Genomic DNA, 24,298 nt, shown 5'->3' on the forward strand with positions numbered 1-24,298 from the left:
TTGTACCCACCGAATAACTACATAGCATTTTCTTTCCAGTGTTCTGAGGGTTCCTCAAGGGCAGGGACCGTAATGCCCCTGACTTTCTCTGCACAACAGACTATCTGTCTGGCACAGAGTAGGCACTAAGTAAGTAGGTGATAAATCAGTAAATATCTGATAAATTAATACATACAGATGCTTCTATAATAAAGTATTTATAAAAACCCTTTATCACAAGCTATGACTTGCACTAAGACAATGAATGAAACTCAGAAGTGTTGAATCAGAATCTCAGTCTCTACTCCCTCTTGAGAATGACAGAAGAAACTTTCTGATCTGTTCTCACCTAGACTTTGCCCCAAGATGGTCAACGTGCTACTCTGGGACATCCAGGAGTGAGTCAGGCATCCTTAAGAGGGGAAGTTCAGTCCTTTTCTTTTGACCTTTGATAGGCTGATTGTTGAACAGGACCTTATCTAATAATAAATTCTGGTGCCTGAGCGAGGTCTCTTGCCACAGAAAGTGGCACTGGATGGAAAATTGTCCCTGGCTCTAAAGGAAATGGAAAAGGTCATGAAATATGTAATAACTTCTGGAGTGATCAAGGTGAGAGAAGACATTATGAAGAATCCCTCTGAGCTCACTCTAGATGATGAAGTGAAATTACCAGATGAGGGGTTCAGAGGATAGTGAAACATTGAGCAAGTCAAAGGAGGGAGCGGCTGGGAGCGGAATGGAAGACATCAGTGGAAAGTTTTAGGAAAGGAGACACAGAGCACTTCAGACCAATTAAGAGATATAAGGCCACGCTCTTCCCTGCCCCTCAGTGTGCAGTAATTTAAGCCTGGGTCAGTTGTTCCCAAGAAAGAGGAGACACTGAGGCAGTGTTCAGTAGGCAAATGTCCTATAAAGAAAGGGGTAAAGGAAAAGAAACAGTGAGCAAAGATCAAGAAGGCAGCTAAGAAAGGACTCAGAGTCTGCCGGGAGCGTTGGCTCACGCCTGTAATCCCTGCACTTTGGGAGGTCGAGGCAGGAGAGTCATGAGGTGAGGAGCTCGAGACCAGCCTGACCAACATGGAGAAACCCCATCTGTACTAAACCTTAGCTAGGCATGGTGGTGTACACTGTACTGCCAGCTACTCAGGAGCCTGAGGCAGGAGAATCGCTTGAACCCGGGAAGCAGAGGTTGCAGTGAGCAGAGATTGCGTCACTGCACTCTAGCCTGGGCAACAGAGCAAGGCTCTGTCTAAAAAAGAAACAAAGAGAGAGAGGAAGGAAGGAGAGAGGAAGGGAGGAAGGAAGGGAGGGAGGGAGGGAGGGAGGAAGAAGGGAGGGAGGGAGGGAGGGAGGGAAGCAGGGAGAGAAGGAAGGAGGAGGGAGGGGAGGGGAGTGGTCAGAGTCAAGAGTAACTAGGGGGAAGCACTTCTACCTATTCTAGCTCCTATATCTGTTTCTTTGATTATACACATAGTGTCTAATATGCACTGTGAGAGTAAACTTATAAATCAAACGAATGAGTGAATCCAAGCGATTGGGAGCAGATGTTTGAATATGTTTTATGGCAGCACAACCATCTAACACTTCAACACACCTCCCAAGCTCATAGGTGCCATCTTGTGATAATTCTCTTCTTTAAAGATTGTCTAAATTAATCTGTTCAACTAACTACCACTGAATGTCTTCTGTAGGTCTTGAGAGGTGTAATGTTTAAAGAGACATGGCCTCCACCCAGGACACAAATCATAGTTGGTTTGTACACATCCGCAATAATGAGAATGAATTCGCTGCAGGATAAAGTGGGGGCTCACAGAATGCAGAAGCCCATTCTACCTGTGGTTAACTATATCTGATTTTACCCATATGAAGAGGCAAAATTCATTACCATATAAATTCGGCCAGCTTGAGTTTAGAGAAGGTAATTGGGTAACCTGCCCTGGTGCCCAAGTAGCCCTAGCGTGTTCTGAAGTGATAATTCACATCTCCTAGGACCCAATGAAGAGAAATGACTGGTCCTTTCCTTGCTGAACTGATATTTTGACTTAACCTTATATTTTATGTGAAATAGTCCTTGCTGTTAACAGTTTTAGGAGTGAGTAAAAATACTAAAGGGAAATTTGGGGATTAAGACTAGCTTAACATAAGAATTTTTAATTAAAATTAAGTAGCATTTGATGAATTAAGCAAAATTGCTAAGCCAAAACCAAAGAATGCTTTAAATTCAGTCAAAACAAAAGTATATTTGGAAATGATCTGTACATATTTTCATAATCAATACAGTAAAAACCTAGCAGTTCACCTGGAGGATAAAAGAAGAGTAAATGTAATGGGCATGGAAGCTTCAAACTAAATTCATTTTACAGAAGTAAGTTGGTGTAGGAGACTAAGAAACTCTGGCTGCAGAAATAGCTGATTTCTAATTCTGTATCTATCATTTGACAGACATGTTTGACACTGGGAAAATTATTTAACATCTCTGCAATAGATACTACTCAACATTAAGAAGCAAAAGTAAGATAATTATATGAAATTTAATACATGCTCAATAAATATACATTTCCTTTGCTATGTGTTTATTGGTAGCAAAAGGGAAGGCTGGTGACTGAAACATCAATGGGAGCATGAAGAAAGAGCCTATATAACCCCACATCCCTATCTCTCTCACTCTCTCCCCCCAAAACATATAGTCCACATATCATAAATACCCTGACTCAATCGCAAAGCTCAATATTGCATGCCATTCCTTGTTTGAAATGGGAAGTTCTGAATATAAGAAGCTGATGGGGGCCAAGTGCGGTGGCTCATGCCTGTAATCCCAGCACTTTGGGAAGCCGAGGCAGGTGGATCACGAGGTCAAGAGATCAAGACCATCCTGACCAACATGGTGAAACTCTGTCTCAACTAAAAATACAAAAAAAAGAGCTAGGAGTGGTGGCACGTGCTTGTACTTCCAGCTACTCAGGAAGCTGAGGCAGGAAAATCGCTTGAACCTGGGAGGCGGAGGTTGCAGTGAGCCGAGATCGCGACACTGCACTCCCTCCAGCCTGGTGACAGAGCAAGACTCTGTCTCAAAAAAAAAAAAAAAAAAAAAAAAAGAACCTGATGGTATGACCACATGCTTATATGTGCCAAACATAAGTTATCATACTGAAAACACTAGAATTTACCATTTTTAAAGTTAAAAAACAAAAGTCACTATCAGGGGAGCTCCAGTTTGTATCAAATTTCTCATCCATGTCCTTCTGTCTTGTGGAATTTTATGCATCAATTAATGTGCTTTCTCTATAATTGCAGAAAGATGGAGATTCTCATTACCATTCGTCCTTGTCAGCGTCGCAATTGCAAAAGTGCTGAATGTCCAGGCAGCTCTCGTCTAGGCCACACTCACACTGCTGGACCCCAGGAGGAGAACCTCCCCAGTAAGGGTGCTTTTCATTGGACCGCCCAATCCACCAGGTAAATGGAGTTCCATCTGGAAGACAAGATATTCCACCAGTCAGGGTAGGGCAAGCCTGAAGTAACACAGGGGATGGCACAGAAACTGAGCTGAAAATATCTTGGAGAATAGATGTATATAGATAATTTCCTTCCCTTCCTGTCTTCTTCCCTCCATCACTTCCCCCCTTCCCTTTGCTTGCTTTCTTCATTTCTTTGTTTCGTCATCTCACTTTTTGTTCCTTCTTTTTCCATCTCTTTCTCTCTTTCTCACTCTTTCTGTATATTTAAATTTGTATTTCTACACCTATGCGTGCCCATATATGTACACACACAAACGACATTTTCATCAGAATGTTTGTATAGTCAAATATTGATGAATGGCAATGTTGAGAGGCAGTGTCATAAACTTAAATTCTTACCAGATCAGGCATGATTGAGTAAGTTAGGTCACAATTTAAACCAAAATATTTTAATATATGAATTTTAAAAAATAATAACTTTCTTTTAAAACTACCAAAGAGAAAATTAGAGCACTAGGGCCAAGATTAGCCTGACCTCTGTCCTCAGTTCTGGGTAGACAATGAGGAAGTTAGAGACTCAGGTGAAGAAGAGGTTGGCTGTGTAAGAGGGCTGGTTCTGATGGCCTCGCATTGATTTCTCTCAGGATAATAGTAGCCCCGCAGTTGCCATATCCTCTGATTTTGTTTTTTAAAAAGAAGTCATAAGTTCCAAGCTCAAAGATTTGGGGGAAAAAAAAATAAAAGCACTGTTAAAGCTGGTATTATGTGGACCCAACAAACCCTTGTGAAGGTTATATTTAACCCACATAAAGGTGGTATGCAACCTGTGATTTCCAGTCTTTATAGCTAACTGGAAACCATTTTTGAGTCATGTCCTTGTCAATTTTTTTCTTTACAAAATGTAGTTTAGTGAAATCTGTTGGATTTTTTATGATTGAGAATATTTCAGTAGCTTAGAATTATCATTCTTAAAGTGATACTGCATCCAAGACAAGATAGGCAGGTGAAAGTGTTATACATCATTAGGCTGAAGGATGTGATGCCTGGGCTCCCTTTGGTAATTGTCTTATTTATGATTGATATACAACAGGTGCTTAACATGTGCTTATTTAAAAAATGAAAGAAATATTTATTAAGGGCCACTTTATATCATTTGCAATTTTACAGTGAATAATAGCAATTGTCTGAGTATGTTATAAGGTTGAAATTTTGCCTAATCAAGATTCTAGATTACATGCATATTCTTATGTACAAACATAAAAATCCCAATTAATCTCTATACACAAAGAGCAACAACTTTCTCTTACTTGCCTCCAGGCTATCATCCCCATGAAAGCCACTGAGGTAAGTAGGAAGAGACCAGGCAACCTAAAGTTTTCGTTAATCTGAAGGTCATGAGAAAAACATACAAAAGGTACTTTGAAAAGCAGCAGCATTTTAGGGGTGCTGATTCATGAAGCAGAGGGCCTGGAGGACTACAGTCATCCCAACATGGCACTCCACACTCTGCCTAAAGTAAGTTCAATTCCTATGTCATCTTTAAAGCTAGAGTTTCAATTACAGATGTCTGTTAACCAGTGTGTTCTTTTAAAGAATAATCATAAACAATAAGAATTCATTTTCTTTAGTTTCAAATAACTGTAAATCACTGTAAAATACTACACATGAATTGCTTTCTTCCTAAATCCCTGCTCGGGTGAGTCAACCATACCTGGCCTAGAGGACTGGCAGCCTTATTTGGAGCATGGAGCACATTCAGGACTGGAGTAAGCTTAGGTGGGTCATCACAGCGTGAGTCCAGCCAGCATGAGGGTGAAGCATTTTGTATTTGAATACATTTGTCAGTGTTGTCCTTGGGCCCAAGAATGGAAAGAAATCTCTCAAACTCTCCCTCCTTCCAGAAGACCAGGCCTCTACTCTCAGACTCTAGAATCCAGACTACACAGTCAAATCCAATGAGCAAGAGTTACTTTGTTTATGAACTACCCGAAAGGCTATAAGCACATTAATTGCATCGTTACTAATGGTACAAGCTCTGAACGGCCAATGTGTGTGCAACTTCTGGTGGATGTGTTGCTTCTAGTAGATTTACCAATTCTTATTTGGTGTTTTCACTCTGTAGAAGTTCCATTAGCAGCCCAACTCTTAATTCTGTTTTGAATCCATCACCATCTTGCACCACTTTGGCCTCTTAGTGCCTTCCTCCTAATGTCTGGCTTAAAGGTTGAGAAGTTTAAAGGTTAAAAAATGTTTTAACCAATTGACTCTCAACAAACAAGAAGAAAAAGAGAGAGAACAAAAAACTATTTATGTATATATGAAAACCGGAGGATTATTGCTAAATTTTCCCTTTAGATGTCCCATTTTTGTATCTTGGTCCCTGTGGAGTACTGGAGAGATTATAGCAAATGAAGTTACTGAGGATCAAACAGGGGTTTGACTCGCCTCAAGTCTTGACTCTAACCATGTAGTCAGGAAGAAAAAACACAACCTAGGCTGCAAATTTTGGCCATTGCAGAAATTGAACTTTTTCTTTCCTGACAGGAGGTTCTTTCAAAAGTGAAGAAACAAAGCACGATTATAAATATTTTATTTACAAAATATGCATTCATTCAACAAACATTTACTAAGGATTCATACTATTTCAGACACGTTTCTAGGCACTTGGAATAAATCACGTAAGAAAACATACCAAAATAAAGAAACAAACAAAACATGCCCTCCCGGTCGTTACATGGTAATTAGGAGGAAATGACAATAATAATACTTAAATAATCTAGTATTTAGAGAGGGATAAGAGGTATGTTGTATTAGTCCATTTTCATGCTGCTGATAAAAACACACCTAAGACTGGGTAATTTATAAAGAAAAAGAGGATTAATGAACTCACAATTCCATCTGACTGGGGAGGCCTCACCATCACGGTGGAAGGCAAAAGACATGTCTTATATGGACAAGAGAGAACTGAGTGCCAAGTGAAAGGGAAAACCCCTTATAAAATCATCAGATCTTATAAGACTTATTCACTACCACGAGAGCAGCGTGGGGCAAATTGCCCCCATGATTCAATTACCTCCAACCTGGTCCCTCCCACAACACATGGGAATCATGGGAGCTACAATTCAGGATGAGATTTGGGTGGGGACACAGCCAAACCCTATCATATATAGAAAATATAAAACAGGCTAAGGAGAGCAAGTGTGCTGTGAAGAAGGTGTGTTGCGATTTTAAACCATACCAATCAGGAAAGACTTTGATGAAAAGATACCCTGAACAAAACTCATAGGCCACGGATAAGTCACCTGTGGCCATCTGGAAAAGCTCACTGCAGACAAAGTAAATGAACAACATAAAGAACAAATCAGGGCATTGTTTTAGAATCTATGGCTAGGTTTTTAAACTGCACTTTGAAAATGTTGCAAATGTTCCAATAGGAAGGTTTAACAGGAAAAAATATGGGTAGCATAAAACAGATAAAATAGAACTTAATTGATCAGGTTCTTGAATAGAAGCTAAGAATTTTCTCTGCCTGTTCCAAGCCAAAATGTATTTATTATGAAGATGCTGGACTGCCACAGAATCATAAATATGAAACCCTGCCCAGCTGGCTGCCCCCGAATGCCGAACGCCTAGAGACCGATTCAGTCGACATGCTGTCTGCACCATCACGACCTCCCTGCAAGTATCTTGAGCTGCAACCCCTGTCTCCCCAAAGATGAGTTTCTGCAGCCCCAGTGTCTGCAAAAAAGAAGGTTCACATAGAGCCTGCTTCCTGGGGCTATCTTCTCATCAGAGCATCTCACAGGAGGGGCTGATGGGTAAAGCACAAGTTGCATGCTTGAGTCCCAGCTAGAAAGGAGATTGGGGATTTAAATTCTGACTTCTTTGCTGTGGAGGCAGGACTCACAACACATTTTCCCCTAATACAGAAATTTTATTCAAAAGCTAAGCAGACACTTAGTATCTCTTAATGGATCAATATTTTAAATCTCTGAAACCTCTATTTCTTCCACCAAATGGGGTTATTAATCCAAATATAAACCTATTCGGATGCTTCTGATAAACAAAGAACTCTATGAAATCTGGTGAGCAGGGCTTAAGGAAGTTCCACAATTTTGCTTTGAAAACCAAGAAGGCACTTCGCTTTGACAAGAAGCAAATGGGGAAAAATTCTGTCTACCCCCCAGCTGCCTGCATGTGACATAGGTATCTCTCCACGATAGAGGTCTGCGTTATGCACTGTGCTTCCGGGGCCTGGGGCTCTGGGGATTTGTGAGGCCAGCTCCTTGGCTAGGAAGCCAGAGTTTTCATACACAGCCCCAGCAGCCATGCAATGCAAGGACTTCCACAAAAGAGCCAAGATTAAGAAAGCAAGAGGACTGGGACCTGATGGGAGACTCCTCCAGGAACTCCCAGTAGCAGCCACAAAGCTCTTAGAGAGTTGGCAAGGTCCTCTGTAAGCAGGAAATAAAAAATACGACTGAGGAATTGCATGAGTTTACATTACTTCTATGCAAATATTATTGTCATATGACCTCATGCATATAAACAAGGTATGGGAAAACTCAAATTACATATATATGTGTGTGTGTCTGTGTGTGTGTGTGTGTCTGTGTGTGTATAATCTGTTTAATACATATGTGTATATATAAATCCTCCTAAGAAAGTATTTGTTTTAGAGTGTACACAGTAAGTGATCACAGAAGGTGATCTTACACACTGTCACACAATAATAATACTATAGCACAATGTAATGTCAGCATTGAGTGCTGGAACCTTCTCAGGATCTCCCTACCCCAAGTTTCAAGCGGATAACCATGAGTGTGTTTTGCTTTGTTGCAGACAACATGCAAACTGAGAGGCACAGTTTAAGCCCTGTAGCTGCCTTCTTTTCAAATGTTCAGTGTCTTTCTGAGTTTTTACTCGAAGTATTTTTATGGACCTAAATTCTTCCCCAATTTTAAAGTAGAGTATTTGACAAACAAATTAAAAGAAAAAAGTTTGCAAAACTACTATTTAACCCATTTGGCAGAGCAGACTGCATAAGGGTATGTTGTCTTAGGTCTGCCTATAAAACTCCTTGGCAGTGAACTTCCCCCAGTCATTTCAACATGGTGAGCCTCTTCCCCTCCTAATCAGTGTAGACGTAAAGTCTAAATATCTTCACTGCTTCTCCACTGCAGAAATTTCTAGCTGTTTTACCTCCAATTTAGATTGCCAGCTGCAGGTTTCTATTTTTCTAATTATCCTAAACAGGATAATGCATCATAAACTTGGAAAAGAATTATCTCAATTGAGCCACAAAAGGACAGAAATAAAAATAAAATTGCATACTCTAGAATGTATTATAAAGAGAATGTAAGTTTGAGGAGGGAATGTATGTGTGAAAGAAAGAAAGAGAGAGAATAAGGAGGAGGAGGAGGAGGTAGATGAAGTAAAAGCAGGAAACAATATTGCATCCTCATTTGTTAAATCAGAGATTTCAGCCCATATAGACTCCTTTATGAGCTGTCTCAGAAAAGTATTATACTTGAATTTAAATCATTCCAGCAGATCAAGTCTAGGGATTTTGCTAATGAGTGGATAACCACACTATCCTGACCCTAAAGTTTCCTCAAGTAGAATATGTATGTATTATATGCAGAGAAATGGTTCAAAGACAGAGAAAATATATATGTTTTATAGAAGACCTAAACACAAATCTAATTTGTACATGCTTAGTTCAAATGATGATTTTTATAATGTAAGAAATTGAGGAGAATTCAAACAGGTTAGTTGCACAATTGTATGACTTAATCATTGGGAGCTACTGAACATAATTCAAATTTGAGATCTCTCTGTAATCTTGCAATTGTTTCAATTAAAGTCTTGACAACTGGAAAACAGTAAACACAACAGCTTCCTGGTGATAACTACAGCTACGGCCAAGAGAATCTGGCCACTTTCCATTGCTATGAACAGTCCAAGCAAAATTCCAGACAATATCAGAATGGAGCTAGAAAGTTCCATAGATGTATACAGACAGTGCTCTGTTGAGCTGTTGTTGCCTTTGTGCTTATTGTTTCTCTTTACATTTTTCTAAGTTTAGATGTAATGTATTCTCATAGCCTTAGATTCTGGCAAACTCAGTATGCCAACAAGAAGAGTTTTAGTTCTCATTTCTTTTATTCATACAATGTTTGAAGTTGTAGGAGTAAAAGAAATTTGCTGCATCGATGAGCAAATATATGTGGGTTTATGGGTGGAGTAAACCCACTGCCCACTTGATGTGAGGCTTGGCCTTGCTACTTGTGTAGCTCCATGGAATGTGTGCAGAAATGACGATGGTTCAGTTTCAGTGTAGACCTCAAGAGGCGTGCATGTTTCCACCTGCCCTTCCAGAGCTTCCTTGAAATGACCCTGGGAACATGCCCCAGCAGGTCATGACCTCTCCAGCCACGGCCCCAGAATGTAACTCAGGAAGCACAGTTACCAAGTGGATGCACAGATGAGTGAGCGTGAGAATAAGGACTGCACGTTGTATGTCACTGAGCTTTGGTAACTGGTTATATAGCATTTTTGCAATAATAACTGATAAAATACAAATTAGGTATAAATCATGTGAAAATAAATTCTGTAGGGGTTATAAAGAAGTACATAGAAAGATCAATGATGGCTCTAATTTCAAGGTGTTTGCAATATGGTTAGAAACCCCTACTGTCTTTCCCATCTGCCCTTCTTGCTTCCCATATGTGATTTACATAAACCCAATCTGGGTTCACCTGGAGTCTGTCCCAACCCAGCCCCAATGATTGGCAGGGTAACCTGACTTCCATGCCTTTGTCCCCTTCAAACACGGTGCTTGGCTGTCACTGCAATGTAGATAGCAGTTTTCCATGATAGTAATGGTCCTGCCTCATCTTTTTAAGTCTCGATGCCACTTACCCATGCATTCAGTTAAAAATTCTTCATAGAACTTTGAAGGAACTATTCTCACAACTGGTCACTTAACTGTAACCTAAAGAAACCGGATCTTGTACAGCTTTCTCACAGCCTCTGCCCATAGAATGATGCAAAGTTGAAAGTTTGTGTGTGTGTATGTGTATGTGTATACACACATATATAATTAATTATATGTAAATTAAATATATTCATATTGTATAAAATTACTAATTCATATATAAATTAAATATGTAATTCATAAAATTATATAATTAAATGTAATGATGTGAATTGCATATATTATATTCAATGGTTTAACTGTATGCTGTGAAAGGTCACGGTGTAATATGTGAGTGATATAAACTTTAATGAACTTTTGCTACCCTAAAAGAGCTCATAACACTTAGAGGAAGGAGGCCCTGCACACAGCTAAGAGTAACGAAAGTCAGAGTGAGATCAGTGCCAAGGAGAGCAGTTAATAAAATTCTAGAAAAGCCCAGAGTAAGAAACTATGACTTCTCACCAGGGGTCGTGGCAACAGTTTTATGCAAATGGTGGCATTTGAGCAGAGGCTCAGAGACTTGGTGTTGAGGACTTTGACAAAGTGCACCATGGAGAAAGAATTTGTGCAGGTAAGGATCACAAAGAAAAGGAGATCTGATTTTCACCGCAGTTGTCTTTAGGAAATAACTGTTTGGAATAATGAGATTTCTGTACATACTAAACATGCTTTATTTCATTGCTTGTAGTTAAGCACTTGGGGCTTAAAAAATAAATCTAGAGAAAGAGGCCACCAAAGTTATAAGGTCAAGAGATTACCAGTGATTGCAGCAACATGTCTCACTGTATGAACAAAAGACACACCATCAAAATACTGATTTATAAAAGATGATTTTGCCAACAAAAGAAAGTGTTTTATATGCTCTTTCTTTCTAAATAGAATATCATTTCTGAGAAAACATTTAGTCAGAAAGAAAAACAACTTCATCCATCTCAGAAAATAATGGCAGGCATTCATCAAAGTCAATCTTCGTCTTCCTGCTTGCTGGTCAGGATCATTAATTCAGAACATACATCTAATAGTGTGATTAAGGGCTAGTCCGTGACATTAGGAATTAACATTTTTATAATGTTGTTCAATGTTCTCTTCTCCCTGCCTGTTGAATTGAAGTAAGCCAAAAAGAGAGAGGGGGAAACAGAAAAGATTAATGGTACTGTCTCTCAAAACAAATGATAAAAGTCACTTTGATGGGATCATTTCAAGCTGGACTAGACAAAGCTCTCTAGAATGTACCATGGGGATCCTTCATGGTTAGACAAAGAGGTGGACAACATGATTAACTTAAATGATTCTTTTGGCATTGTGTGAGTTTTTGTAGGAGAATATAAAAATACTTTTTATTTTATTGTATAATTTTTTCTTAAGCGCCTCAGTGAAGGATCCCAGTAAGGTTAAATGACAGTTAGAGTCACACGGCGACTGAGCAAAATGTGGGCTGCAGGCTCCAGACGTCTGAGACCCTGCACAGCTCCTGTCCTGAACACCCACCTTCACAAAGACTCCCAGAACTTGATACTTTCTTTTTTCTTTCTTTCTTTCTTTTTTTTTTTTTTCTGATGGAGTCTTACTCTGTGTCCCAGGCTAGGGTACAGTGGCACAATCTCTGCTCACTGCAATCTCCGCCTGCCGGGTTCAAGCTATTCTCCTGCCTCAGCCTACTGAGTAGCTGGGACTACAGGCATGTGCCACCACACCCAGCTAATTTTTTATTTTTAGAAGAGACTGGGTTTCACCATGTTGGCCAGGCTGGTCTTGAACTCCTGACCTCAGTTGATTCACCTGCCTCAACCTCCCAAAGTGCTGGGATTACAGGTGTGAGCCACCTTGCCTGGCAGACCTTGATACTTTCCAATGTGCTGGAAACATCATGAAATAACATGAGCCTTACAGATAAAAATGAATATTTTGACACTCATATAAATCTGTAAGAACTAATAACAATAAAGGAAAAACTCAGCATTGGATTAAGATCTTCAGTTTACTACACAATTTCTCTGATATGGCAAAAGCATTAGTTTTCAAACGCAGAGTGAAAAGAAAAAGGGAGGACTCTCAACTCTTCATCAAGCTGTGATGTAATAAAGAAACCTCTATTGTGTTAAGCCTCAGAGATTTAGTGTGGGGCATGTTCGTGACTTCAGCATAGTTTAACTTATACTGATTCACACAGTAAAAAAAATAATGAATGAAAAGCAGAGTTGGAAAAGTAAAATACCTGATATGTATACACAATCTAGAAACTGAGAATTGCAATAAATCTGGCTACTAAAGCCATTGTGTATATTTAGACTCATGATACTAATAAAAACATCCAGAATTAATTGAGCATTTAAAATATTCCAGGCAGATTTATGCTTTTTTAAAATGTTCTAGCTTATTCAGTCTCCACAACAACGCTATGAGGTAAATACCTTTATTTCCACTTTGCAGATGAGAAAACAAAGGCATAAATAGAGGTAAAATTACTTGCTAGTAACTCAGCTATTCAACGACAGACCCTAGCCACAGCCATAATGATCTCTTTTGTGGGTAATTACAATAGACTCAGAAGTAAAATGCTTGCCTCCATTTTTGTTCCATCCTTCAAAAGTTATTTTTGTAGCATCCAAAAGGGACTTTTAAAGTATGGATCACCTGATTTACCTCTGATTGAAATTTCCCAGTAGTTCCCTATTGCAACAAGAAACAAATCCCACCTTCTCACCATGGCCCATGAAACCCTATGCATGTGGTCCTGCAGATTTCTCAGCCTTACATCTTATTCCACAATCCAGCCTGTGCCCTCCCTTCAGCTGTGCTGGTCTCCTTGCCAGCCCTCGCACATGCTCTTTGATGCTTGCTGCTCTCTGCCTGAACCTGACCTCCCATGGGTCTTCATAGAGGCTGATGTCTTATCACTGGGCCCTGAAATTAACCAGTTAATTATTTCCAGTTAACCCTATCCAAAGCACTCCAGCATTACTCTATCGTTCCCATTTTTTTTTTGAGATGGAGTCTCGCTCTGTTGCCCAAGCTGGAGTGCATTGGTGCGATCTCAGCTCACTACAACCTCCGCCTCCCAGGTTCAAGCGATTCTCCTGCCTCAGCCTCCTGAGTAGTTGGGATTACAACAGCATACCACCATGTCTGGCTAATTTTTGTATTTTTAGAAGATATGGGGTTTCTCTATGTTGGTCAGGCTGGTCTCAAACTCTTGACCTCATGATCTACCTGCCTCGGCCTCCCAAAGTGCTGGGATTACAGGTGTGAGCCACCGTGTCCAGCCTATTGTTCTTGAGTACTTACTACTACCTGAAACCATTATTTTTGTTTATTTTTCTTTGTTTGTATAATGTATTCCCCATTGGAATTAGGAAAAGGGCTTTTTATGGCTTGTTCATGACTGTATATCCAACATAGAGAATGGTGCCTGGCTTGCACTAAGAACTAACTACATATTTGCTGAATGAACAAATGACCAAATGCCAAAAAAAAAAGAAAAAACCCAGAAAGATTTTCTATAGATGACATTAAAAAATGTGTTTTGCAGAAATATATATGATTATGATTCCTTTAACTTCTATATAGGTGCATTCATCTTTGCCATTTTAGGTTATCATTGAAGAAATCAAGTGCTTTTTTTCCATTTTAGTCACATCTCCAGAAAAAGACACCTATTAAGCCTTTGAATAAATGCTTACTATAAGTGTGGCATAAAATGAGACCACCATACAGTAAGGTTTTCACATATCAGTTCATTCATGTATAAAACAAATCGATATAAAACATCTGCAATGGTCAAGAACCTTGTCTGATTGAACCTGGTTAGTATAAAAGACAAAACACTTATGAATCCTGCCGTCAAAGTTCTTCACAATGAAAGGATAAGGGAAAGAAAATGTTAAACATTATTTTTAATTCAATTTAGAATGAAATAAATTTGACGTACAATATTAAGCAATATGTGGAAAGCAGAAGGAAGAAAAATGGCTATTTAGTGGAGAGTACAGTGTCAGGGGAAAAATCTAAAGTCATTTTTTTGTTTTGTTTTGTTTCCTTTTGTTTAGACAGAGTCTTTCTCTGTTGCACAGTCTGGAGTGCAATGGCGTGATCTCTGCTCACTGCAACCTCCACCTCCCTGGTTCTAGTGATTCTCCCGCCTCAGTCTCTCTAATAGCTGGGATTACAGGCACCCCCATCATGACTGGCTAATTTTTGTATTTTTGTAGAGACAGAGTTTCACCATGTTGGCCAGGGTGGTATCAAACTCCTGACCTCAGGTGATCTGCCCGCCTCGGCCTCCCAAAGTGCTGTGATTACAGGCGTGAGCCACCGTGCCCAGCATAAAGTCATTTATTTTATGAATACACCTGCCATTTCAGTTTACAAACCAGTGAGGAAACTTGGATATCCATAACACTAACATTCAAAACAAGGTTCACATCACATAACTCATTCAACCCTCTCAACAAAGCTGTGAAGATGCTCATTCTCATCTTACAGATAATAAATGGTAGCTAACAATGGATTAGCAAATTCCCCCAAATCACACAGAAAATAAAAAGGATCTTGAATTTAGATCTTATGGCTCCAAATCCCAATAATATTTTTACACATTATGTGAAACCCGGTCCTATTAGAGAAGGGAATAAAAGAGTACTATATATTTTCAGAGTACTTGTTCTTGAATCAACATTAAAATAGTATAAATCAAATAATCATTACATTGGTAAAACTACAGATCATTATTGAGTATGTATCCTCAACCCTCTTGGGGATATTCCCAAATATATTGTCTTTCCAACTGTATTAGTCTATCTATTGATTTATCTAAAAAACAAATGAACAGAAAAGCAAAAAAAAAAAACTTGTAGAAATAATTGTTCTAATAAGTATCGTTGTTTCTATGAAGTCTAATTGGCCTGAACCTCTATAATTTTTCTCAGTAGCTACCTGGGAGTGATAGGCTAATCATGTAACTGGGAATCAGTTGAAATTTTTCCTTAGAAGTCTTATATCAGCGTCTCTCAAAGTATAGCCTCTGGCCACTTGAATCAGAATGATCTAGGATGTCTCAAGGACATGTTTTGTTTGTTTGTTTGTTTGTTTTTTGGTTGGGCAGTCATTGACTCAACTAAAAATTAATTATTGTGGAGGAAAGGGGGTACATATATAGAGAGGGGAAAGCTAGAATTATCTGCCCAAAACTGTCAACAACATTAAAATGGATATCACACAGCCATGCATTAATGCATTTTACCCAGGATATGGGTTTTTGAAAACTTCCCAGACACTTGGAGAGTACAGCCCCAAGATTCTTCATTTACTTCACACTTATCAAGTGACACTAAAATTTTAGTCAAGTTTACACACTTAAATTTTAGAATCACTAATTACAAGGTTTGAACTTTATTTAAAATTGTCAGGCCTCTATCCCCTCTCTTTTATGCGGAATTCTTGTTCGATGGCACCACGAATTGCTAAACACTAATGAGCTACTTAGTTTTAGGTTTTACTCTTTCCAAATCGCATGTGTTAGGTTATAGCGGATCCAGCTAAAGAAAGGTAGGATGATAAGTGTAGACAAATAAAATATAGAGAGAAAATAAAGGTTAACTTGGAAATGAGAGAAGGTCACCAAATTTCTGGCTTAACTAATTCTTATTAGAATTAAAAACAGGCAGTTGCTTTGCTTTTGTCTTGGTCAAATATAAATCTAGTGTGCATGTGATGATGCTACTTTTCTCACAAATTTGCTACAAGAGTCCCAAAAGAACATCTCCCACAGTTACTTTATTCGCTAGCCCGCATTCCCATTCCCTTTTGCTTTGTTTCTGCAGCAAACTCTGTTCCATCATTTGAAAATATCAGTGAGGTTCAGTTAGATTTCTTGTGATTTTTGTTTACCCTGCTTCACACACACACACAAAGTCACTAGGTCCCAATTCCTGTGTCAAATGCTCTCATGCTCACTTTTCATTTGTTTCCATGGGAAGATGATAACATTTTTCCTCTCTTCATTCTATCTCTCTCTCCGTGTGTTCGTTAGTGTCTGCATGTAGCGAGGTTTACCAGCCTTCCTCCCATCCCACCACCCTTCAGCGGACTAGGCCTTTGGAGATTTGGGGTGTTTTTCTCCGTCCTTTGTCATAGATATTTTATCTACTGCTTATATACAAATGCCTAAAAAGTCTTCGTTCTCCAGCTCTGCATTCTTTTCTGAGCTGTTTGATGGACAGCTGCTCCATGAGTACCTCAGACGAGTAGCACATTACTATATGGTGTGTCCTTCTTCCTACTCAGGCTTCTCATATGTTTTCCCAGTTTTTGCAGCCTTAGGTTGAGAAGTTTAATACTCTATTCAACAAACACTAGCCTCTTAACCATCAAGACAGCAAAGCCTGTGCATGTCTTATTAACACTCTCCCCCATCAAAGCTTTCTTTGCAGATTTCTTTCCAAATCTGCAGTGTGGGCTCACTGTGTCCTGCCTGCACATCACTGAAATCTACTCTGCACACATGCACTCAACTAGTTTTCTTAAACTAACTATTCAATTACGATGCTTTCTGCCAGCAAAACATTCAATAGTATCTCATTTGCAAATGAATTTAAAGAAACAAAAAACTAGCAATCTGCTATTCAAAACCTCTACTCCCTGGCCCCCAAGCTACTTTTCATATTGGTCTACTTTCCTAGACATATGTTCTTCCTCAATCAAATTGGGTTGTTACTCATTTTTTTAAAAAAAATCTTGTTCGTTTAGTTTGAATTTCTGCTAACATAATTCTTTCCTGCAGGAATGGTTGACTTCCACCCTTCCACATTTTGACATATGTAAATTCTACTTCCCTTCTTTTTCAAAGCCCTTTTTAAATGCTTTTTCTCATAAGAAGTCTTCTCTAACAATTTTATTTGAAAGCATTTCCTCTTTTCAATTGTATAGCACTTTGAAAAAAAAGAAAATTATTGACTGACTGCATACTATCTTATATTGAGCTATTTCTCTTAAATTCCTTAACAAATTGCAATTTCTTTATACAACATCAAGACTAATTATATGTATAATATTCCATTTTCCAGATACTTCTTTACAAAGTTTGAAGAATATTTATTACCTACTATGCTATGTGTGTGTGTGTGTGTATTTGTAATATACACATGGAGGTATTAACATTTCCCCCAAAAGCTCCTAATCTTTTCTTAAATAAGGTGTTCAGTAAATCAATAATTTTGTGTTAAATAAAGTGAACAGGGAGTAAATGTTACATTGCTAATCAAAATGCCATTGCAATTATTCATGTTAATAGACCCACCTCCAAGTCACTGTTTCATTTATCAAGACAACAACTAATCCACTGTTGTTTATATTCTGAGTCTTTTAATCAAAGTGTAAATCCCTCATGGTGATGGCATATTTTATGGAATTTTTGTGTTTGAAAACATGTCACAAAGGGTGAGAACTCTTATGTAAGGAACTCAGTATTTTCTATAGCTTCATCAACTAATTAATACACATTTACTATAAATTAAAGTTTGAAATAAGTACTCTTTAGTTGAAAATGTTAAATTCAGTGCATTTTTCTTATGAAAGATAAATTTGGTATGCATTTTAGTCTATTTGGCTGGCTATAACAAAATTCCATAAACTGGATAGCTTATAAACAACAGAAATTTATGTCTTACAATTCTGGATGCTGGGAAGTCCAAAATGAAGGCAAATCCCATGTCTACCAGGAGCTCACTTTCTGGATCATGGAAACTGCCTTGTTGATGTGTCCTTGTGAGGTAGAAGGGCTTAGGGTCTCTCTTTGGCCTGTTTTCTAAGGGCATTAATCCTATTGATGAGAACTTTATCCTCATGGTCTGATCTCTTCCCAAAGGCCCCACCTTCTTATGCCATCATATTGGTGATTGGGTTTCAATGTATGAATTTTGGAGGAATAAAAATATTCATACTATAGGAATATGATTAGAATTTTATTGATCCATTAATATTTTCTAAGAGAATCTAGTTGCTGAATAGAAACAAGAAGTATGGAATAAAATAAGTTGAGCAACTGAGACTCAATTATGTATTTTCTCTTCAAAATTATCTAGTCTTTATCAACATTTTATCTTGAGCTCACTCATTATAAAACAAAAAAGAATCAGATTTCCAGCAGTGCACTCAAAAAAGCTGTAACACTGATCCCTGACAAGCTGCTATTTTGCATTGTAATGCATTTTTAAAAATTTCTTTGTCTAAGTAAAATATACTAAGATGAAAAACTAAACTTGCTCAGAGTAAAAGAATAAATTTTCACCCAAATGATGAACAAAGAGACCTAAATGGAAGGAGAGTATGCTGTGTTTATGTAATAAACTCTTGAATTGTCTTACCCAATTAAGAATTGCATTACTTTCAACACACATGTACACACACACATATACACTCACACTCATACACACACTCACACTCATACACCCAGAAACACACACTCATACACATACGCACACACAAATACACGCACACCCATACACACATTCCTACACACAAACACCTATATGATTTTTCTTACCCAAGATTGCCCTTTGCCCTTTCTTATTTCTTTTTTCTTTCTCTCCTGGTTCTCCTTTTTCTCTCTGTCTCTGCATTTGTCTCTCTCTCCCTCCTTCCTTTCTTTCTTTCTTGCTCCTTTCTCCTCCTCCCCCCAAATTATTTTTACCTCTCTTGTTCCCTCTTCTCTCCCCATATTCCTTCCTTTGATCCCCTCCTGAAAGGCAACCTTTTTAAACACCTTAGCACAATCGATTCAACAAGAATTTATCACAATCCTATCTACAGTATTTTATTGTTGATGGTTAATAAGCATTATCTGCTTACGGTAAAAGAAAAAAAAAAAAGAAGTGAAAAAAGGTGAGAAAAGAGCCAGCAAGAACCTTTTAAATAAATACCTACATGAATCAAGTTTCCCTTCAAATTCATTATAGTAGGTGGGCAAATACATCAAAGAGAGCAGGAAGGAGACAAAATGAGTTTGCTTTTCACAATGCTAATGAACAAACAAAAATTCTCTATTCATTTATGTCTGCACTTGAAACATGACTGATGGCTGCAAGTCTAATATTCATTAGAGGTCTGAGCAAGGCATAGACAGAAAGTTGATGGAGCCCACCAATCACACCCATTAGGAAGTGCTGGAAACAGCACGAGGCAGCAACATAAGAAGAATGGGCACAGGGCAGCTCTTCTAATGAATAAAATATGAAGAACTTTACAATTACACAGACCAGAAAGAAGTGGTCAGAGGATCATCAGCATAACGAGAGTAATAAAAATAGGATTTCATGCCTGTATCTCCTATTTCACAGCCCCATATCTGAATAATATTTATTAACCACTCTCCTGTTTATGATTATTTACAGGGTATATAACAAAAAATAAAATAAGGCTATGGATTTCTTGCCTTTGAGGATTTTCTATTCCATAATACCCCACAAAGGTCATTTAATTATTCTGAAAGATATTCTACAATCATAAAACATATGAAATTGGCAATTTTGGTTTCTGAGCAAAAATGTACCATTTAAAAAAAACTTTGTGTTTTATAAAACTAGATAAAATCAAAACAAAAAACTAGATGGAATCAAAATAATTTTCTAAATAAAAATACTGAAAACATTGGCTAGTGTTTACTCAAGACTTACAACATACTAGTTGCTATGTTTCCACATCATAAAAGGCAGAGAAGAAGAATTGAATTTATGAGAAGTTGACCGTAATCTACTTAAGGGCAGGAATGATTGGTAGTCATTACATGCCAGCATATTTTAGACATTCAGTAATTCTTTAAATAATAATTGAATGAATAAATACGTATCTGTTTGCAGATATATGTATATATATCTGTACACATGTCCACACACACATGCACACTCCTGTGTACTACACGAAACACCATTCTCATTAAAAGATGTAGTGATACAAACACTCTTAATAATAACTGCCATACAGTTTCCCTAAAGACACATTTTTTTACCTAAGATTTCAGACAGGATTTTTATTGAAAAACTTGTAGCTATATTGGTCAAAGACAGGCATGCATTTTTTCAGATAACATGGTGCAAGGCTTAATTTTTCAAGAAGTCATTTTGTTGCTATCACAAGAAAAAGCTAAGTGATTGGAAATAACATGATATACTACATTAGCACTCAAGTCTGATGCTGGCAAACTTATTCCTTGTCTCTCATCAGGATACACCATTAACAGAGGCTGACTTCTAGGATCTCAGTCAATATGAACAAGTCAATTAAAGGACCTTTCAGCTGACAGAGATAGTTAATGCATTGTTGGCTGCTCTCTTCGAAGTCTAGAATCAAATTAGAAAAATAAGCACATTATAAAAAAGTGAATGTTAACAGGTTTTTAGGATAGTGTAATTCGAGCAGTATCTAAGATTTAGGACTCATTTCTGGTTATAGAGAAAATATCTCAAAATAGAGGGTGTGGTTATTTTATCTTGAGTATCTGGTTACTCCAGAAATTTGAGTAACAACTATCATATTTCATCAAAGATGATAAAATAGGTCATCATTGATAATTGGTCGTACCATTATTTTTGTATTGCTAAGGAGGAAAACTGCTACCAGTTCAACAATCCTACCCCATTGATTCTAAGATTCATTTCAATTTCAGAGATATCAAAAATGTAAAACAAAATTAAGGTTTGACTGTACTTACACATATAATTAAACTTCTTATAACTCATTGCATCTGAAATTAATGCTTTTTTTTTACCTAGTCAGAAAAATTGTTTAGAATTGTTTATTGAACATATGACAAGGATAAAGGATGATGCCTAACAAAGAAAACAATAATAACAAATTCATTATTATTCTATTAATATTTTCTTATGAACAATAACTACTTTTTTGCAAAAATTAGACATTATTACAAGTATTTCATTGTATTACATTAATAAAAATATTTGAAGATTAGAGTTCTCAACTAAGAAATGCATATACATGGAATCATTTCAAAGGAGGTCCTGAAATTCTCTGATATTCCTCTCATTGGGAGATAAGGTTTGTGTCTCCTCTTGAATCTGAGTGGGCTGACTACTGCAGCCAGTAGATCAGGATTGATGTGACATTACATGACTTCTCAGGTGGGATACTAAAAGGCCTGGTAAGGTCCAGTAGTTCTTGGATTATAATTCCATGAAAGGCCCTTGTTGATTACATCCTGAGAGCCTAAAATGCTGTCTCACTCTGCATACCAGCCAACAAAGTAAGAGGGCCTTTATAAGACTTTAAGCATATTTGGAAATTCACATCAGATAATAGAAAATAGTCTAGCTTATATATTTGATTATAAATTAGAATTGAGTTTAGTTTACAAATTGGATTGTGAAGACTCATTCAAATCCTATTTGTGGAGTTGCCAGATTTTAGAATAGTGTCATTCAGAAAACGGCAAAAAATCCTCAGAATTTTATTAAAGGTTTTAAGCCAATTTTTCCATACCTCATTCCATATTTATTACAAATATTACCTCTCCCATGAAGCATTTTTGATCAAATCAGCTATGAATAACTATTACTTCAGGCTTTTCTGAAAATAATGTATATGTATTACATTAAAATAATGTATTAAAATATTTAAATATATTTTACATTCATTGAAATAAAGAACAACATTACTTGTGTCTGTTCATTTCTTTGATTTGAGGGGGTTTTCAATGAGAACATGATCAATAAATCTGAACAGATCAATAATGAGTAAGAATATTGCCTCAGTAATCAAAAACCACCCAATGAAGAAAAGCCCAGCATCATGCGGCTTCACTGGTGAATTCTAAGCAATATTTAAAGAACTAGTGTCAATCTTTCTCAAACTCTTACTTCCGTAAATTGAAGAGCAAGGAGTATTTCTTAACTCATTTTAAAAGGCCAGCATTGCCCTAATATCAAAGCCAGACAAGGGCAAAGAAAATTGCAGGCCAACATCATTGATGAACACAGATGTAAAAGAATCCTAGATAGAATACTAGTAAATGAAATTCAAAAGCATATCAAGAGAATCACACACCATGATCAAGTGAGATAAAAGGATTGTTCAACATATACAAATCAATAAATGTAATACACCGCATTAGCAGAATAAAAATGAAAACCTTTTTATCATCTAAATATATGCAGAAAAAATATTTGCAAAATTCAACATTGCTTCATGATAAAGACTCCCCACAAAAGGAATGTACCTCAGTACAATAAAGGCCATATATGACTAACCTACAGCTAACGTCATACTCAACCTTTAAAGTTGAAAGTTTTTCTCTAAGATTAGGAACAAGGAAAGGATGCCCATTCTGGCCAATTCTATTCAACATAGTACTTAAAGTCCTGTCCAGAGCAATTATATCAAACAAAGAAATAAATAAAAACATCCAAAATGGAAAAAATAAGTAAAATTGTCTCTGCAGATGACATAATCTTATACATAGAAAATCCTAAAGATGATGCCAAAACTTTTAGAATAGATGAATTAGGTAAAGTTGAAGAAAATGAAATCAACATTAACAATTTAGTGGTGCTTCTATACACGAACAATGAATTGTCTGAAAAATAAATAAAACAATCTCATTACAATAGCAACAAAAATGAATTTACTTAGGAATAAATGTAACAATGGAAGTGTAAGATCTGTACACTGAATACTATAAAACACTGATAAACAAAATGGTGAAAGACACAAATAAATGGAGAAATAGGCCATTTCATGGATTCAATGAATTAATATTGCTAAAATGACCATACTACCCAAAGTTCAATGCAATCATCATCAAAATTTTAATGGCATTTTTCACAAAAAAAGGAAAAAATGATTCTACAATTTATAAGGAACCACAAAAGACCCCGAATAGTCAAATCAATCCTCAACAAGAATAAAACTGGAAACATCACACTTCCTTATTTCAAATATAAAGCTACAGTAGTCATAATAATATGGTACTTTCATAAAAGCAGACATATAGACCAACAGGACAGAATAAATAACCTCAAAATGAATCCAGGCACTTAGAGTCAACTACCTTTGGCAAGAGTACAAAGAACAAAACATGGTGAAAGGTAAGTCTTTTCAATAAAGATGTTTGAGAAAACTGTATATCCACATGCAGAAAAATAAAACGGACCCTTATCTCAAGCAACATGCAAAAATCAACTAAAAATTGATTAAAAATTTAAGCATAAGACCTGTGCCTGTAAAAATAACAGAAGAAAACACTGGAGAAAATCTTCATGATGTTAGTCTGAACAACATTTTTTTAGCATGACCCCAAAAGCACAGACAACAAAAGTAAAAATAAACCAGAGGGACTGTATCAAACTAAAAATATGCTGTAAATTAAAAAAATTCAACAATTGAGAGTGAACAAATATCCTGTGGAATGCAGGGGAGGAAACGTTTGCAAACTATACATCTGATAAGGGGTTAATCATCAAAATCCATAAGAAACTGAAACAATAGCAATAAATAAATAAATAATATTTTAAAAGAAATGAATAGACTTTTTTTGAAGAAGACATACAAATGGCTAACAAGTATATGAAAAGCTATTCAAAATCACTAATTGTATTAGTCTGTTTCCACACTGCTATAAGAAAACTACTTGAGACTGGGTAATTTATAAAGAAAGGTTTAATTGACTCACAGTTCCTCATGTCCGGGGAGAACTTAGGAAACTAACAATCTTAGGGGAAAGCAAATGGGAAGCAAGGCACATCTTACATGGTGACAGGGGAGAGAAAACAAAAGGGGGGAACTGCCAAACACTTTTAAACCATTAGATATAGTGAGAACTAACTCACTATCTTGACAACAGCATAGGGGAAACTCCCTCCATGATCCAATCACC

General features: G+C 37.1%; 1 protein-coding gene across 4 annotated transcripts in view; it reads right to left on the bottom strand.

Annotated features, from left to right (window-relative positions):
* Nucleotides 1-24,298, bottom strand: part of CNTNAP5 (contactin associated protein family member 5) — a 985,650-nt gene that overhangs the window by 173,291 nt on the left and 788,061 nt on the right. For all 4 annotated transcript variants that reach the window (XM_054549187.2, XM_054549188.2, XM_054549186.2 and 1 more), the window contains one exon: nt 3,295-3,451. In XM_054549187.2, coding sequence (XP_054405162.2) covers nt 3,295-3,451 — 157 coding nt within the window. The remainder of the gene's footprint in view (nt 1-3,294; nt 3,452-24,298) is intronic.

The sequence above is a fragment of the Pongo abelii genome, chromosome 11 (genome assembly GCF_028885655.2).
Source record: "Pongo abelii isolate AG06213 chromosome 11, NHGRI_mPonAbe1-v2.0_pri, whole genome shotgun sequence".
Taxonomy (NCBI): domain Eukaryota; kingdom Metazoa; phylum Chordata; class Mammalia; order Primates; family Hominidae; genus Pongo; species Pongo abelii.